This window comes from Oncorhynchus clarkii, chromosome 19 (genome assembly GCF_045791955.1).
Source record: "Oncorhynchus clarkii lewisi isolate Uvic-CL-2024 chromosome 19, UVic_Ocla_1.0, whole genome shotgun sequence".
Taxonomy (NCBI): Eukaryota; Metazoa; Chordata; class Actinopteri; order Salmoniformes; family Salmonidae; genus Oncorhynchus; species Oncorhynchus clarkii.
The window spans coordinates 53,424,602-53,443,714 of NC_092165.1; the positions used below are offsets into that span (position 1 = coordinate 53,424,602).

Consider the following 19,113-nt stretch of genomic DNA (forward strand, 5'->3'; position numbering starts at 1 on the left):
GCTGCACTTAACATCCTGCCCTTATCTACTAGTTTAGGCCAGGGTCAACGTTGTGGTGTGGTGAAGAAGATTAGCGCTGAATTCCAATTTCATACCCTTCTCCCCCACGGGTACACTTTTCACTCCCCTCAAGGGTTTCAAAGTGTCGAGGGCATGGGCCAGAGGGAGTTTCAACTGTTTCAGAATTCAGTGCAGGGCTCTGGTATGTGGAGCTGAGAAAAGATGAAAGATTACACTTTTTGTTGGCCAGCCATGAAAATACCGTATTCCCAGACAGTGACTGTGTGGCGTAATGCTCTGTCTTGATGCTACGTATGTTGACGTCTCCCCATTACGATGGACCCAGTCAGTAGACAGGCTAAAGATGGGCTAATCGTATAGGCTACATCTATACTGTTTACAGTAATAGTCCTGTTGGCTCTTAAACCCATTTGGGCCATGCTTAGCCGCCCTTATTTATATAGATGGATTGCGTAAGAGGGGAAGGCTTAACTAAGACTGGTACATTGTGGATCTAGTCTTGAGTATGCCATAAAGCTGTTTATGTGACGTAACCCATACACACAATTCAACTCTCCATTCAAGTTCATGTGGAAGGAGCACTCAATCATTTCAATATCCTTACTCAATATTAATTTCTGGCCATTCACAAATTACTATTTGTTTGTATTTGTATACACTCAGGGCTCAACGAACAAATTGAAAATCTAAGCCCTGGCGGTAGCGTTATAGGTAAGGGGGGGGTTTAAAATATTTTTTCTAATTTCACAACCAGAATGATGGGCGCAGTAACTGACGCGAAAGGCTGTCTTTTGATGAATAAACAAGTTGAAGGTGTGTTGGGGCTTGACCCCTCACTGGCCAATTAGAACGTGCTCCATGGCTAAATACAATACATTCAGAAAGTATTCAGACCCCATGGCTTTTTCCACATTGTGTTACTTTAAAGCCTTATTCTAAAACGTATTAAGTAAAACATTATCCTCATCAATCTACACACAATAAGCCATAATGACAAAGCGAAAACAGGTTAAGAGAAATGTTTGCAAATTCATTAAACATAAACAAAAAAAATACCGTATTTACGTATCTAAGTATTACGACCCTTTGCTATGAGACTCAAAATTGAGCTCAGGTGCATCCTGTTTCCTTTGCTCAGCCTTGAGATGTTTCTACAACTTGATTGGAGTCCACCTGTGGTCAATTCAATTGATTTGGACATGATTTGGAAAGGCACACACCTGTCTGTATAAGGTCCCACAGTTGACAGTGCATGTCAGAGCAAAAACCAAGCCATGAGGTCGAAGGAATTGTCCATAGAGCTCTGAGGCAGGATTGTGTCGACGGTCCAAGAACACAGTGGCTTCCATCATTCTTAAATGGAAGAAGTTTGTAACCACCAAGACCCTTCATAGAGCTGGCCATCCGTCCAATCTGAGCAATCAGGGGAGATGAGCCTTGGTATGCGAGGGGACCAAGAACCCGATGGTCACTCTGACAGAGAGCTCCAGAGTTCATCTGTGGAAATGGGAGAACTTTCCAGAAGGACAATTTTATTTTGTATTTATTTTATTTAACCTTTATTTAGCTAGGCAAATCAGTTAACCTCTAGCGACGAGCAATCCCGTATCCGGGAGCGTTATCATAGCCTCAAGTGCATTACCATAACGCAACGTTTCCTATTCATGAAAATCGCAAATGAAATTAAATAAATATATTCAAACACAAGCTTAGCCTTTTGTTAACAACACTGTCATCTCAGATTTTCAAAATATGTGTTACAGCCAATGCTAGGCAAGCATTTGTGTAAGTTTAGCATGGCATAATGCTATGCTAGGCTGTGCTGGCAGCAGGCAACATTTTCACAAAAATAAGAAAAGCAACCAAATTAAATAATTTACCTTTGAAGAACTTCAGATGCTTTCACTCAGGAGACTCCCAAGTTAGATAGCAAATGTTCCTTTTTTCCAAAAATAATATTTTTGTAGGCGAAAAACGTCACTTTTGTTCATCCTGCTTGGCTGAGAAATCGACAGAAAAATACTTAAACTACAATGCATTAGCATAACGCAACTTTTTCTATTCATGAAAATCGCAAATGAAATTAAATAAATATATTGAAACACAAGCTTAGCCTTTTGTTAACAACACTGTCATCTCAGATTTTCAAAATATGCTTTTCAACCAAAGCTACACAAGCAACATTTTCACAAAAACAAGAAAAGCATTCAAATAAAATCATTTACCTTTGAAAAATTTCAGATGATTTCAATGACGAGACTCTCAGTTAGATAGTAAATGTTCATTTTTTCCAAAAATATTATTTGTGTTGGCGAAATAGCTCCGTTTTGTTCATCACGTTTGGCTAAGAAAAAGACCGGAAAATGCAGTCACTACAACGCCAAACTTTTTTCCAAATTAGCTCCATAATATCGACAGAAACATGGCAAACGTTGTTTAGAATCAATCCTCAAGGTGTTTTTCACATATCTATTCGATAATATATCAGTCATGACAGTTGGTTTCTCATCAGAAGCGAACGGAAAAATACTGCAGCTGGAGATTACGCAATAATTCCATTGGAGGACACCAAGCGACCACCTGGTAGATGTAGTCTCTTATGGTCAATCTTCCAATGATATGCCTACAAATACGTCACAATGCTGTCGACACCTTGGGGAAGCGACAGAAAGCCTAAGCTCATTCGTGGCCCATTCACAGCCATATAAGGAGTCATTGGCATGAGTTGGTTTCAAAAAATGCGGCACTTCCTGATTGGATTTTTATCTGGGTTTCTCCTGTAACATCAGTTCTGTGGCACTCACAGACAATATCTTTGCAGTTTTGGAAACGTCAGAGTGTTTTCTTTCCAAAGCTGTCAATTATATGCATAGTCGAGCATCTTTTCGTGACAAAATATCTTGTTTAAAACGGGAACGTTTTTCATCCAAAAATTAAAATAGCGCCCCCTATATCCAAGAAGTTAAGAACAAATTCTTATTTACAATGACGGCCTACGAAATGGCAAAGGCCTCCTGCGGGGACGGGGGCTGTGATTTAAAAATAAAACAATTTAATAAAAATAGGACAAAACACACATCACGACGAGAAACAGCACAGCACAACACTACAAAGAGACCTAAGACAACGACATAGCATGGCAGCAACACATGAAAACACAGCATGGGAGCAACACAACATGACAACAACATGGTAGCAAGACATGGTGGCAGCACAAAACATGGTACAAACATTATTGGGTACAGACAACAGCACAAGGGGCAAGAAGGTAGAGACAACAATACATCATGCAAAGCAGTCACAACTGTCAGTGAGTGTCCATGACTGAGTCTTTGAATGAAGAGATTGAGATAAAACTGTCCAGTTTGAGTGATTGTTGCAGTTCGTTCCAGTCGATAGCTGCAGCAAACTGAAAAGACGAGCGACCCAGGGATGTGTGTGCTTTGGGGACCTTTAACCGAATGTGACTGGCAGAATGGATGTTGAATGTGGAGGATGAGGGCTACAGTAGATATCTCAGATAGGGGAGAGTGAAGCCTAAGAGGGTTTTTATAAGTAAGCATCGGCCAGTGGGTCTTGCGACGGGTTTACGGGGATGACCAGTTTACCGAGGAGTATAGAGTGCAGTGCTGTGTCCTATAAGGAGCATTGGTGGCAAATCTGATGTCCGAATGGTAAAGAACATCTAGCCACTCGAGAGCAACTTTACCTGCCGATCTATAAATTACATCTCCGTAATCTAGCATTGGTAGGATGGTCATCTGAATCCGCGTTAGTTTTGCAGCTGGGGTGAAAGAGGAGCAATTACGATAGAGGAAACCAAGTCTAGATGTAACTTTAGCCTGCAGCTTTGATATGTGCTGAGAGAAGGACAGTCTACCATCTAGCCATACTCCCAAGTACTTTTTTGAGGTGACAACCTCAAGCTTTAAACCCTCAGAGGTAGTAATCACACCTGTGGGAAGAGGGGCATTCTTCTTACCAAACCACATGACCTTTGTTTTGGAGGTGTTCAGAACAAGGTTAAGGATAGAGAAAGCTTGTTGGACACTAAGAAAGCTTTGTTGTAGAGCATTTAACACAAAATCCGGAGAGGGGCCAGCTGAGTATAAGACTGTATCATCTGCATATAAATGGATGGGAGAGCTTCCTACTCCCTGAGCTATGTTGTTGATGTAAATTGAGAAGAGCATGGGGCCTAGGTTTGAGCCTTTGGGTACTCCCTTGGTGACAGGCAGTGGCTGAGACAGCAGATGTTCTGACTTTATACACTGCACTCTTTGAGAGAGGTAGTTAGCAAACCAGGCCAAAGACCCCTCAGAGATACCAATACTCCTTAACCGGCCCACAAGAATGGAATGGTCTACCGTATCAAAAGCTTTGACCAAGTCAACAAAAATAGCAGCACGACATTGCTTATAATCAAAGGCAATGATGACATTGAGGACTGTTAAGGTTGCAGTGACACATCATAACCTGAGCAGAAACCAGATAGAATACTATAGACATGAAGAAAGCCAGTCAGTTGATTATTGACAAGTTTTTCCAACACTTTTTATAAACAGTGTAAAAATAGAAATAGGCCTAGAACAGTTAGGATCAGCTTGATCTCCCCCTTTAAATAAAGGACACACATGGCTGCCTTCCAAGCAATGGGAACCTCCCCAGAAAGGAGAGACAGGCTTGGTGATGATAGGGGCAGCAGCCTTAAATAAGAAAGGGTCTAAACCATCTGACCCAGATGTTTTTTGGGTGGGTCAAGTTTAAGGAGCTCCTTTAGCACCTCGGACACAGTAACTGCCTGCAGGGAGAAACTTTGTAGCGGGGCAGGGGAAAAAGAGGGAGGAGCATCGCGGCTAGTCGCATTAGAAGGGCTGGGAGATGAAGACATTTTGGATGGGCAAGGAGGCATGGCTGAGTCAAATAGGAATCCTGACTTAATGAAGTTGTGATTTAAAAAGCTCAGCCATGTATTTATTGTCAGAAACAACCACATCAACATTAAGGGACATGGGCAGCTGTGAGGAGGAGGGTTTATTCTCCAGGTCTTTAACCGTTTTCCAGAACTTCTTGGAGTTAGACCCACAGAGAGAGAACTGCTCCTTAAAGTAACTAACTTTGGCCTTCTGGATATAGCCTGAGTGCACTTATTTATAATTTGCCTGAACGAGAGCCAATCAGTCTAAGTATGCGTGTGCCGAGCCTTTCGCCAAATGCAATTCTTGAGGCTGAGTAACTCTGCAAGATCACGGTCGACCCAGGGGCTGAACCTGTTTTTAATTCTAATTTTCTTTATGGGGGTGTGTCACTGAAAATATCAAAAAAGAAGGTCCAAGCGTCTTCAACAGAGGGGATCAAGCTGATTCTATACCATTTTACAGAGGCCAGTTCATGAAGGAATGCTTGCTCATTAAAGTTTTTTAGCAAGCGTCTACTGTATGACAAATCAGGACAGGTCGTTTCACTGAACAGCCATTATGAACACAGGCTGTAAAACAGTGATCACTAATTTCATTACAGAAAACACCAGACTGATACCTATCAGGATCATTTGTGAGGATAACATTGAGGAGAGTAGCATTTTCTTGGTGTGTGGAGTCATACCTTGTGGGATTGGAAATAATCTGATAAAGATTTAGGGAGTCTCATTGCTTTAGGACTTGGTCCTAAACCATTTCTGCAGCACTCCACCAATCAGGCCTTTATGGTAGAGTGGCGAAACCACTCCTCAGTAAAAGGCACACGACAGCCCACTTGGAGTTTGCTAAAAGGCACATAAAGACTCTCAGACCATGAGAAACAAGATTATCTGGTCTGATGAAACCAAGATTAAACTCTTTGGCCTGAATGCCAAGCGTCACATCTTGAGGAAACCTGGCACCATCCCTACTGTGAAGCATGGTGGTGGCAGCATCATGCTGTGAGGATGTTTTTCAGCGGCAGGTACTGGGAAACTAGTAAGGATCGAGGGAAAGATGAACGGATCAGAGTACAGAGAGATCCTTGATGAAAGCCTGCTCCAGAGGGCTCAGGACTTCAGATTGGGGCGAAGGTTCACCTTCCGACAGGGCAACAACCCTAAGCACACAACCAAGAGAACGCAGGAGTGGCTTTGGGAAACAAGTCTCTCAATGTCCTTGAGTGGCCCAGCCAAAGGCTGGACTTGAACCGGATCTAACATGTCTGGAGAGAACTGAAAATAGCTTTGCAGTGATGCTCCCCCATCCAAAGTGACTGAGCTTGAGAGGATCTGCATAGAAGAATGGGAGAAACTCCCCAAATACAGGTGTGCCAGGCTTTTAGCGTCATGCCCAATAAGACTCGATGCTGTAATCGCTGCAAAAAAGGTGATCCAACAAAGTACTGAGTAAAAGGTCTGAAGACTTACGTAAATGTGATATTTCCGGGGGGGTTTTAACATAAATTTGCAGCATAAAAAAACTACTTTTGCTTTGCCATTATGGGGTATTGTGTGTAGATTGATGAGGGGAAAATTATTTATTCAAGTTTAGAGTAAGGCTGTAACATAACGAAATGTGGAAAAGGTCAAGAGGTCTGAACTTTCCGACTGCACTGTACAGTCTGGTTACTTCAAGTTGTGTATTTACTGTATTTTATGTATTGCGTTGTCATCGTCTCAAATTCGAATGTTAGTTCGTTACAGCCTATTTTGTTAAATAGCCTACAGAAACAAAATAAAATATGTAGGCCTATCCCATATTTGCTAAATATGCTGAATATGTTATAATTACTTTTGAACAGTAATTGCATGGCTTCAATATGGAAATATAGTGTTAAAATGGCATGCACACTGATATATAGGCCTACTGTAAAATGTGTTATGTCTGAGCTATGGACAGGCCAAACATTTTCAATAAGCAACATTTCATTCACTATTGATAAGACCTAAAACGACAGTGAATAATTCTAATAAAACAAAAAAACTTGTTTTAAATAGGCTGTCTAAATACAGTTACAGGCACCATAATTACTCCTTGTACGCATATAATATTAGGCGTAGACTATGTAGGATTTTACACACATTCAAACTTTTTTTATAGGAGCTGGAAAAAGAGCCAATATATAGAGACGGGGAACGTCTACTCATCGTTACTGCTTCCAGATAGACAGGTAAATTGACGAAGCTGGCGTAAGGGCTGGAAAAATGACAGTTTTTACACAATGAAATTGCAAACTAACGTGCATTTGACATTTGTGCCTCCTTAACGCCAGCCGAGAATAGAGTCTACAGTGTTCCTAGACAGATATTTCAAAGCAGAGGTCCTAGGAGGAAGCAGCCCAGTGGTGCTGTATTGATACCATCCAAGAGTAACAGGCCTGGATTAATATTTCAACAGGCCCAGATGCAGCCTGGCCCCAGTCTTTTCTCACCATGAATAATGCAGCTGTATCTGAGGGGGGAGGGGAGGGAGCCTGGTGCCTTGAAAGCAGGTGGATTTTAAATGTTTTATTTCAACTTCATTTAACTAGGCAAGTCAGTTAAGAACAAATTCTTTACAATGACGCCCTACTGGGAAACAGTGGGTTTACTGCCTTGTTCAGGGGCAGAACAACAGATTTTTACCTTGTCAGCTCTGGGATTCGATCCTTTCGTTTACTGGCCCAACGCTTTAACCACTAGGCTACCTGCCACCCCGGAAAGGGGGCTGGGCCATGTCATTTGGGCCCCAGACACTTCGCTTTTTCCTGGGGAGGTTGAGAATCGGGGGGAGGGGGGGTGTGAGTGGAGTGGCTGGTGTCTTTGGATCTGAAATGGAGTGGCTAAGGTCTATTTGGAGAACCATTTTAAGGAGGCTGATCGTGAATATATTATAGATGAGAATATGTTGAGGACTGGGGTGGGAAGTAAGCAGAAATGGTATCTGGGCCTGACTTCAACAGGTCAAAGGTTTGCTCTGAACCTGCTGCTAAAGCTCGAAGCCTGTTCAGGAGAGAAAAAACAGCAGGATACATTTTGAATAGTTCTCCAGTCCACCTTGTTAGATACCAGCCACGAGACTGGGTGCAGGATGGGGAGCACTACACCATAGCTGAACTTGTTCAGTTCAGAAGAACAATTCAACCACTTTGAATAATTGAAGCCAAGTGGTGTTGTAGAGTGCTATGGTAATGAGAGTGAGCCAAGGTTCAGGGAGTACTGTCACTTCTAATAGTGTCTCTTTTGACCTCCAGACCTCCTTGTCTTAGAAAATAACACACTTATACCATCCTGTAAATACTAATTCAGAAACAACTCCAACTTTCTTTGCACATTAACCTGGTGTGAGAAATGGCTGCATTGATTAAAACTGTGTATTTCTACTAAGAAGTAGCCTTGTCACAGTTTTGGCTTCTCAGTGCCCCGCTGTCTTTTCCCCCCAGGGTGCCTCTGAAGGTGGAACAGGCAAACAATGCCCGGGACGCCCTGGCCAAGGCCGTGTACAGCTGCCTCTTCGATCACGTGGTCAGGAGGGTCAACCAGTGCTTCCCCTTCAACACCTCCTCCAACTTCATTGGGGTGCTGGACATCGCTGGCTTTGGTAAGTATGTCGTTCTAGAGCAGTGAGTTTCTCTGTTTTTTCCCTCTGTCTGTCTTTTCTGTCTATCTAGCCATCTGACCATTCATTTATCTGGTAGGCTTTTGTTTCCTGCATGGCCTCACATAAACTATTATCTTTCTAAAAACTTTACTACCTGACTTAATTGGATATATACAGTACCAGTAACTGCCTGAAGAAGAGCATTCTTCATTCCAACACTGGACGTGGCAGATCATTTACACTTTCATGTTCCCCCCCCAGAGTATTTTGAGCACAACAGCTTTGAGCAGTTCTGCATCAACTACTGCAATGAGAAGCTGCAGCAGTTCTTCAATGAGCGCATACTTAAAGAGGTGAGTGATTGATGGAGACTTGTGGGGGGCGCGGAGGTGGGTTGCTAGGGTTCTTTAAGCTCTGGACTCCCACTGAAGACCCAGGAGGATGTCGGTCGACAAGCTAAAGATGCGTGACACACACAACACACAGACACACACAGCCTGTGTGATCTCTCCACAGACACACACAGCCTGTGCGATCTCTCCACAGACACACACAGCCTGTGCGATCTCTCCACAGACACACACAGCCTGTGCGATCTCTCCACAGACACACACAGCCTGTGTGATCTCTCCACAGACACACACAGCCTGTGCGATCTCTCCACAGACACACACAGCCTGTGCGATCTCTCCACAGACACACACAGCCTGTGCGATCTCTCCACAGACACACACAGCCTGTGCAATCTCTCCACAGACACACACAGCCTGTGTGATATCTCCACAGACACACACAGCCTGTGCGATCTCTCCACAGACACACAGCCTGTGCGATCTCTCCACAGACACACAGCCTGTGCGGTCTCTCCACAGACACACACAGCCTGTGCGGTCTCTCCACAGACACACACAGCCTGTGCGATCTCTCCACAGACACACACAGCCTGTGCGATCTCTCCACAGACACACACAGCCTGTGCGGCCTCTCCATAGAAGAGTTACTACACGTTACATTCATTATAATGGTAATGTTTCTGTCTGTGGAGATGAGTGTTTCTCTTTTCTACTGGGGACTCCTGTTTTATTCATTGATTTGCAAAGGTCTCCAATTAACAATTGATAATTTTAAGGAATTTTCACAACGTTTGAACTAGATAAACAGAGATTTGTGTCCGTTGGCCTGAAATAATCCAGATATATAAAGAAATAAAAAGCAATTTTCAGTACTTGATTCAGTAAGTCATGAGTGTTGCTAGATCTACACTAAATCTAATTTTATTTGTCACATGCGCCGAATACAACCGGTGTAGAACTTACAGTGAAATGTTTACTTACAAGCCCTTAACCAACAATACACTCTCCCTATTAGGAGGATGAAAAAAGATCTGAGCCAGCATCAGTGGTTAGGAGAAACATCTTCCTACTTAAGTGTTGGCTTGCCACTCTTTCTGCAGGAGCAAGAGCTGTATCAGAAGGAGGGACTGGGAGTCAGTGAAGTTCATTATGTCGACAACCAGGACTGTATAGGTGGGTGCCACTGCCAAACCATTTTCACCTTACTCCATAGAGAAATGTTTTTGTTTCCAAGCAGACGTCACGTTTGAGTGATGCGCACTCATTCTTGCGTCAAAAAACCCTGTAGCAGAATAGCAATATGCAGATGTCGGGATGGGACCTTGACAAACTTAAGTGAGTGATGACCATGAAACGCAAGACGGATGACTATAGCTATGATCAGCAGGTATATTATTCTTCTGGTTTTATATAGCTCTATTTGGGATATTTTACCTTGCCTTGCTGGCTTGGTATTTGTATTTATTATTATTGATCCCTATTATCTGTTGCCACGGTAGCAGCTACTCTTCCTGCGGTCCAGCAGAATTACGACCGTTATATATTTCACAAGATTTAATTTTGGATCACATTTCAGAACAGATTTTCATGACATTTCATGACAGATTTAATTTCAGACTACATTTCACAACACATTGAGGTAGTTTGCTAGGTATTCCATCCTCCGAAGACATCTGCAATGTTGTAGACGATAAACATCTGATTACGTGTTTGTTAACTAGAACTGCATTTGAAGTTGTTGTATTGACTCCGTAAACACGCCCCTTTCTGGGTCAGAACTGCGCTCACGACTTCTCATGACACAGCTGGCAGGAAAATGGGTCTATGTATTATTACACAGATCTTGTTGTGCATTTCTTCTGCAGTAAACTGTGAAGCCCATTGAGATGTCTATGCTATATTTCATTCTATGTTGGAGCTCTTACATAACCCCAAAATATTTATAATATTGCACTTACAGTATATCTACATAGATTCCAGGATTTTTCCCAGAACCTGGTTCTCACACAATCTATCTAAACTCATCAGGGTGGGAAGTCTAACTCCCCAAGAGCAGCTTCTAAATTATTTGGCTGTTTTAATATATGAGACAGTACACTGACAGCACGTCTCTAGGTGATGCATACTGTACATGTACTGTAAGCTTCAGGGTCAAACATAATGTAAGGACTGGCTTTAGAAGGAAAGAGATGGGATCTGTTTCTGGACTGGCTATAGAACGAAAGAGATGGGATCTGTTTCTGGACTGGTTATAGAAGGAAAGAGATGGGATCTGTTTCTGGACTGGCTTTAGAAGGAAAGAGATGGGATCTGTTTCTGGACTGGCTATAGAACGAAAGAGATGGGATCTGTTTCTGGACTGGCTATAGAACGAAAGAGATGGGATCTGTTTCTGGACTGGTTATAGAAGGAAAGAGATGGGATCTGTTTCTGGACTGGCTATAGAGGGAAAGATATATGGGATCTGTTTCTGGACATGTTATAGAAGGAAATATATATGGGATCTGTTTCTGGACTGGTTATAGAAGGAAAGAGATATGATCTGTTTCTGGACTGGCTATAGAAGGAAGGATATATGGGATCTGTTTCTGGACTGGCTATAGAAGGAAAGAGATGGGATCTGGGTCTGGCTAGGGGTGGCCTCTAAGAACCAAACAGAAGGAGAGGCAAGGAGAATTGTGAGTGTGCACGTTGTAGAGATTGGAGTGGAAATCTTCAGCAGCAGGAGGAAATATAGAAATATGATTGACTTGAATCCCTGTATGTTTAACATGCTGGCCAAACCGCCCGCGCATGTTGATTTTTTTGTACCCCCACACCAGACACGATAAGGACACGTATGTTGAAATATTAGAACAAACTCGGAACCAAATATATTAATTTGGGGACAGGTCGAAAGCATTAAACATTTATGGCAATTTAGCTAGCTAGCTTGCTGTTGCTAGATAATTTGTCCTGGGATGTAAACATTGGGTTGTTATTTTACCTGAAATGCCCAGGGTCCTCTACTCCGACAATTAATCCACAGATAAAACGGTAAACCAACTCGTCATCTCTCCTCCTTCAGGCTTCTTTTTCTTCTTTGGACTTTATATGGCGGTTGGCAACAAACTTTACGGTGCATTACTACAACCAACTGGAGTGTGGACGTCAGTTCATCTTTCACGTGGGTAATATGCTCCTAAAAACCAATGCGGAGATGGGAGAGGCCGGACTTGCAGAGCGTTGAGCGTCACAAATAGAAGCAAGTTCTGTTTTAGCGCCTGGCCACGCAGACGCTCGCGAGCAGTGTGGGGGCAATGGCTGAATAACATGTATGTCTACATTTATTTTGCAACGCACGCGGCGTGTCCAGTCTGGTCAGCATGTAATGTTGAAGGCTCATACAAGACATGATGAGATACAGAGAGACTGCCAGAGGTGCAGGCTGACAGAGAAGTAGCCCTCCACAGAGCACTCGCACTTTCCAGAAACTGAGATTGGCTAAAACAGTTTGTGATCTCATTCCCTAATGCTGTGGGCTTAAAAATATAACTTATCCGGTGCTAGTGACTTGAGAGCACCACAACATGTGGCTCCTCATTAAACCAGGAAGAATCCATAGCTGAGGACTCTGAATGGAACCGGTCCGTGTAATGAGTGACTGTCAGTGTTCTTTGAACCCCCTGAATTGGGGAGAGAGACTGAGAGACTCAGCCAAGCTGCCTGTGTTTTCACAACCCCACCTCCAGTGAATGGGATAAAACATCCCATTTGGTGGCAAGGTGAACCATTTTAGATTTGTATATCAAACAGAGTTATGATTATTCAGCTGCCAGGTTAACTGGCAGCCATGAATAACGTTTATATGACTTGCAAATGACCTGCTTGGATGTCCATTTAAATATATCATCAATCTCCCTGCAATTTATGCACAGGTGCCTAATAATGCAAATGTATTGGTGTGCCTCTGTCAGATCCTATTCCAAACATCATGAACTGAATTAATAATTCACTGGGACGTATTATGATGAACATCTGGATAAACAAGGCATTGTGCCTCCAATTTCAACACCCGACGCCTCAGGCCACACCGCACAGTGAAACCAGACATCTCAGACCACACCGCACAGTGAAACCAGACATCTCAGACCACACCGCACAGTGAAACCAGACATCTCAGACCACATCGCACAGTGAAACCAGACATCTCAGGCCACACCGCACAGTGAAACCAGACATCTCAGGCCACACCGCACAGTGAAACCAGACATCTCAGACCACACCGCACAGTGAAACCAGACATCTCAGACCACATCGCACAGTGAAACCAGACATCTCAGACCACATCGCACAGTGAAACCAGACATCTCAGACCACACCGCACAGTGAAACCAGACATCTCAGACCACACCGCACAGTCACCGCACAGTGAAACCAGACATCTCAGACCACACCGCACAGTGAAACCAGACATCTCAGGCCACACCGCACAGTGAAACCAGACATCTCAGGCCACACCGCACAGTGAAACCAGACATCTCAGGCCACACCGCACAGTGAAACCAGACATCTCAGGCCACACTGCACAGAGAAACCAGACGGCTCAGGCCACACCACACAGTCGAACCAGACGGCTAAGGCCACACCGCACAGTGAAACCAGACATCTCAGACCACACCGCACAGTGAAACCAGATGGCTCAGACCACACCACACAATGAAAGACAGACACAAAAGTTGTCCATGTTCCTGGGGAAAGGGAACATTGATTCACCGACCGCTCCTCTCTGGAATAGGATAGAATATAACTTTATTGTCCACACCGTGTGGACATTTTGCATATGGCTTCACACAGGGACATTGACAAACTTTTAAAAACGCTGATGGCATTACAACATTAGGAGCGCAGGACTTTTTACATTTAATTTCCCTCTTTAGGATCAATAAAGAACTTTATTTTTTGGACTTGAACTGAACATGCTGCTGACTGCATCCGTAATAATGCGTCTTATTTATTCCCATAGACCTGGTGGAAGCCAAGCTGGTGGGCATCCTGGACATTCTGGATGAAGAGAACCGCCTACCACTGCCCAGCGACCAGCACTTTGCAGAGGCCATCCACAGCAAGCACAAAGACCACTTCAGACTGACGGTGAGAGCTTTGGGTAGAAGTTGCCTGCAGGCACGTATCTGGGATCAGTTTACCCATCCTGGATCCTAACTTGAATCGTTTATATTGAAAAATGCTAAACTGACCTTGGTTCAGCTTTTAGTCAACTGATACTGCCTTGTCTAACCAGATCTTCATGCCTAGGGGTCAGAATGGTATTATAATAGACGTTCTGCTACTTTTTCTACGTGAAACACGAGAACTATTGTGAACCAGCAGGCCCATTCCCTTAGGGAACTTTTGTTCCTTTTTCTATACATTTTTAACAGGTGTAAAAATCCTGTTTGAAATGCTGCATTGGTATCAATTCAGACCAAAGGATTAGACTGGGTCGGCTGCAGATGTTTTTAGGTGATATTAATCATCCCTTTCATATTGAAAATAATATTCTCTCAGTTGTTTATGGTTGTATAATATTAATCATAATGCCATACCATCAGAGCTAGGTGAGTATCCTTTTATAAATAGTATCCACGCACAATGTAAAATCATACTGTTAGCGCTGGTCATGCAAATTGATGAGGGTCTTATAGACATGTACACACACACCTACACCCACATACACACACACCTACACACACATTCACACCAACACGTACACATGCACACACACACACGTACACATGCACACACACACACGTACACACAACGCACGTACACACACAAACCCACCAACACACATACACACACATACATACACACACACCAACACACATACACGCCAAGACTAACCCACATACACACTTACACACATTCACACACACACCAACACAAATTCACACACACACACACTGACTCGCACACACCGATGTGCACACCGACGCCCGCACACACTGACGCGCACACACACACCGACATAGAGACACACACCGACACAGCAACACATATATACACACACCAACACATTATGTAAAGAGGGTATAATATATTATGTTGCTGCTGTCTCTTCAGGTTCCTAGGAAGTCCAAGCTGGCTGTCCACAGGAATGTCAGAGATGATGAAGGATTCATCGTCAGACACTTTGCCGGAGCAGTGTGCTACGAGACGGTAACCGCCACGCACGTCGATGGTTACATGTGGATTTGCTCTTGGATGACTGGTTCATAACACTACGTCAACCTGTACTCCGTTATATCTCAAACGTGGTGTAACCATTAAAAGAAAAGAAAGAAAAACAAGTTTTATAAATGTTTTCATTACAATATACAGCTGCTGCTGGTAATAGTCTTCTCAGCTTGTTAGCAGTAGCGCACATGGCAAAGTCTGTTAATGAAATGTTTTGTGTATGCGTGGGTATTTGTGTGTGTGTGTGTGTGTGTGTGTGTATGCAGACCCAGTTTGTAGAGAAGAATAATGATGCTCTCCATATGTCCTTGGAGAGCCTGGTGTGTGAGTCCAAGGATAAGTTTGTGAGGGAGCTTTTTGAGAACTCCAACAACAGCAAGGACTCCAAACAAAAGGCTGGCAAACTCAGCTTTATCAGTGTGGGCAACAAATTCAAGGTGAGGAAAGAGACTGTAGCAGCATTTGGTTCTGAGATGTCACTTTGATTTTAAAATTAATTCTTCTAGTTCAAGTTAATTTGTGTAAGTGTTTTTTCGGGTCGTCCAAGTCCAAACAGTGAAAATACATTTTCAGGATGGAAAAACTTTCAGTGTATTTTTTAAGAATATAATATTTGAGAACTAAAATCACCAAAATAAAAGACAGTGAGGGAGAATTGAAAATTAATAAAAACAATGAATTTATCAGTATAGGTTTTATGTTTGAGCAAAAGAACACCGCATTAGCCAGAATAATTGAATCGCAGGAAATGTGCTTTAAAACTGCAACATTTTCTCTCAGCAGCATGGCAAAAGTTGTAGAACTGCAGGAAATGTGCTTTTAAACTGCAAGCATTTCTCTCAGCTCCAAGGAGAAATTGTAGATTTGCAGGAAATTTGCCAAGATGGGGGGCCTCTAAAGTTGTTTCAAATTCTGACGGGCCCTTCCGGGCCCCAAGTCCCTTTTTGATCCAGAATAAGACCCTGGTGTTTAGTTTGTAGTCTAATCATTTTCCCTATTGCTTATTTCAGATGTTTTCTGACACAATGTTAGAGAAAACTGTGTACAATTTCCTACTTTGACCTTTGAACTTCTAACCCCTTTCCTCTCCCTGCCGTTCTCCTTGCCACTCTTCTTCCATCCCTCCTTTCCTGTAGGCCTCTTCCAGTCTCCCACCTCTTTTCCTGAGAAATCCTTCCTTTGTGGAAAAAGTTGGATAAAGTCAGCTAGAGAAAGGGTATGAAAAAGTCAGAAAGCAACACAGGGCTAGAAGTAAGTCACGAAGAAGCATAGCATCAGCCAGGGACAGATGGTAACTTGTCTCAAATCAAATTTTATTTGTCACATACACACGGTTAGCAGATGTTAATGCGAGTGTAGAGAAATGCTTGTGCTTCTAGTTCCGACAATGCAGTAATAACCAACGAGTAATCTAACCTAACAATTTCACAACAACTACCTTATACACAACTACCTTATACAAGTGTAAAGGAATGAAGAATATCTACATAAAGATATACAGTGGGGCAAAACAGTATTTAGTCAGCCACCAATTGTGCAAGTTCTCCTACTTAAAAAGATGAGAGAGGCCTGTAATTTTAATCATAGGTACACTTCAACTATGACAGACAAAATGAGAAAAGAAAATCCAGAAAATCACATTGTAGGATTTTTAATTAATGTATTTGCAAATTATGGCCGTACCGGCTTGGTGACAAGCCGAATTTCTTCAGCCTCCTGACCAAGCTGTCTGTGTGGGTGGACCAATTCAGTTTGTCCGTGATGTGTACGCCGAGGAACTTAAAACTTACTACCCTCTCCACTACTGTCCCATCGATGTGGATAGGGGGGTGCTCCCTCTGCTGTTTCCTGAAGTCTACGATCATCTCCTTTGTTTTGTTGACGTTGAGTGTGAGGTTATTTTCCTGGCACCACACCCAGAGGGCCCTCACCTCCTCCCTGTAGGTCTCTCCTTGTTGTTGGTAATCAAGCCTACCACTGTAGTGTCGTCTGCAAACTTGATGATTGAGTTGGAGGCGTGTATGGCCACGCAGTCGTGGGTGAACAGGGAGTACAGGAGAGGGCTCAGAACGCACCCTTGTGGGGCCCCAGTGTTGAGGATCAGCGGTGTGAAAATGTTGTTGCCTACCCTCACCACCTGGGGGCGTCCCGTCAGGAAGTCCAGTACCCAGTTGCACAGGGCGGGGTCAAGACCCAGGGTCTCGAGCTTGATGACGAGTTTGGAGGGTACTATGGTGTTAAATGCTGAGCTGTAGTCGATGAACAGCATTCTCACATAGGTATTCCTCTTGTCCAGATGTGTTAGGGCAGTGTGCAGTGTGGTTGCGATTGCGTCGTCTGGACCAATTTTGGCAGTAAGCAAATTGGAGTGGGTCTAGGGTGTCAGGTAGGGTGGAGGTGATATGGTCCTTGGCTAGTCTCGCAAAGCACTTCATGATGACGGGAAGTGAGTGCTACGGGGCAGTAGTCGTTTAGCTCAGTTACCTTAGCTTCCTTGGGAACAGGAACAATGGTGGCCCTCTTGAAGCATGTGGGAACAGCAGACTGGGATAAGGATTCATTGAATATGTCCGTAAACACACCAGCCAGCTGGTCTGCGCATGCTCTGACGACGCGGCTGGGCATCCCCGTCTGGGCCTGCAGCCTTGCGAGGGTTAACATGTTTAAATCTTTTACTCACGTCGACTGCAGTGAAGGAGAGCCCGCAGGTTTTGGTAGCAGGCCATGTCAGTGGCACTGTATTGTCCTCAAAGCGAGCATAGAAGTTGTTTTGTCTGTCTGGGAGCAAGACATCCTGGTCTGCGACGGGGCTGGTTTTCTTTTTGTAATCCGTGATTGACTGTAGACCCTGCCACATACTCTACTTTGTCTCTATACTGACGCTTAGCTTGTTTGATTGCCTTGCGGAGGGAATAGCTACACTGTTTCAGTCATGTTTCTGGTAACCTTGCGCTGGTTAAAAGCAGTGGTTCGCGCTTTCAGTTTCGCGTGAATGCTGCCATTAGTCCACGGTTTCAGGTTTGGGAATGTTTTAATAGTTGCTGTGGGTACGACATCCCCGATGCAGTTGCTAATAAACTCGTTCACCGAATCAGCATATTCGTCAATGTTGGTGTTGGACGCAATGCGGAACATAACCCAATCCACGTGATCGAAGCAATCTTGAAGCGTGGAATCAGATTGGTCGGACCAGCATTGAACAGACCTGAGTGCGGGAGCTTCCTGTTTTAGTCTGTCTATAGGCAGGGAGCAACAAAATGGAGTCGTGGTCAGCTTTTCCGAAAGGAAGGCGGGGGGGGGGGGGGGCCTTATATGCGTCGCGGAAGTTAGAATAACAATGATCCAGGGTTTTACCAGCCCTGGTAGCACAATCGATATGCTGATAGAATCTAGGGACTCTTGTTTTCAGATTAGCCTTGTTAAAATCTCCAGCTACATTGAATGCAGCCTCAGGATATGTGGTTTCCAGTTTACGTAGAGTCAAATAAAGTTTGTTCATGGCCATCGATGTGTCTGCTTGGGGGGGAATATATGCGGCTGTGATTTTTATCGAAGAGAATTCTCTTGGTAGATAATGCGTTCCGATCCATTGTCCCGGGTGGTGAGCAAAACACAGGATCCGCTTCGGGAAAGTCGTATTCCTGGTCGTAATGATGGTGAGTTGACGTTGCTCTTATATCCAGTAGTTCCTCCCGACTGTATGTAATAAAACCTAAGATTACCTGGGGTACCTATGTTAGAAATAACACGTAAACAAAACAAAATACTGCATAGTTTCCTAGGAACGCGAAGCGAGGCGGCCATCTCTGTCATTGTTGATTGTTTCGATAACCCAATACTGCATCAGTAGATGCGCACACACAGCACCCATTGCTGTTTTCCTATCATACTCCTCCACCACCTGTCTTCCTGTATGGTCTGTTTGTGTGTGGGGATTCTTGAGTTGACGCTTTTATTAATAATTCATCACATAAGACATGAAA

General features: G+C 43.6%; 1 protein-coding gene across 3 annotated transcripts in view; it reads left to right on the forward strand.

The window, feature by feature from the left end:
* The window catches only part of LOC139375370 (unconventional myosin-VI-like), a 106,538-nt gene that overhangs the window by 54,673 nt on the left and 32,752 nt on the right, over positions 1 to 19,113 (forward strand). For all 3 annotated transcript variants that reach the window (XM_071117092.1, XM_071117093.1, XM_071117091.1), the window contains exons 13-18: positions 8,404 to 8,561; positions 8,823 to 8,914; positions 10,015 to 10,087; positions 13,920 to 14,047; positions 15,017 to 15,112; positions 15,397 to 15,567. In XM_071117092.1, coding sequence (XP_070973193.1) covers positions 8,404 to 8,561; positions 8,823 to 8,914; positions 10,015 to 10,087; positions 13,920 to 14,047; positions 15,017 to 15,112; positions 15,397 to 15,567 — 718 coding nt within the window. The remainder of the gene's footprint in view (positions 1 to 8,403; positions 8,562 to 8,822; positions 8,915 to 10,014; positions 10,088 to 13,919; positions 14,048 to 15,016; positions 15,113 to 15,396; positions 15,568 to 19,113) is intronic.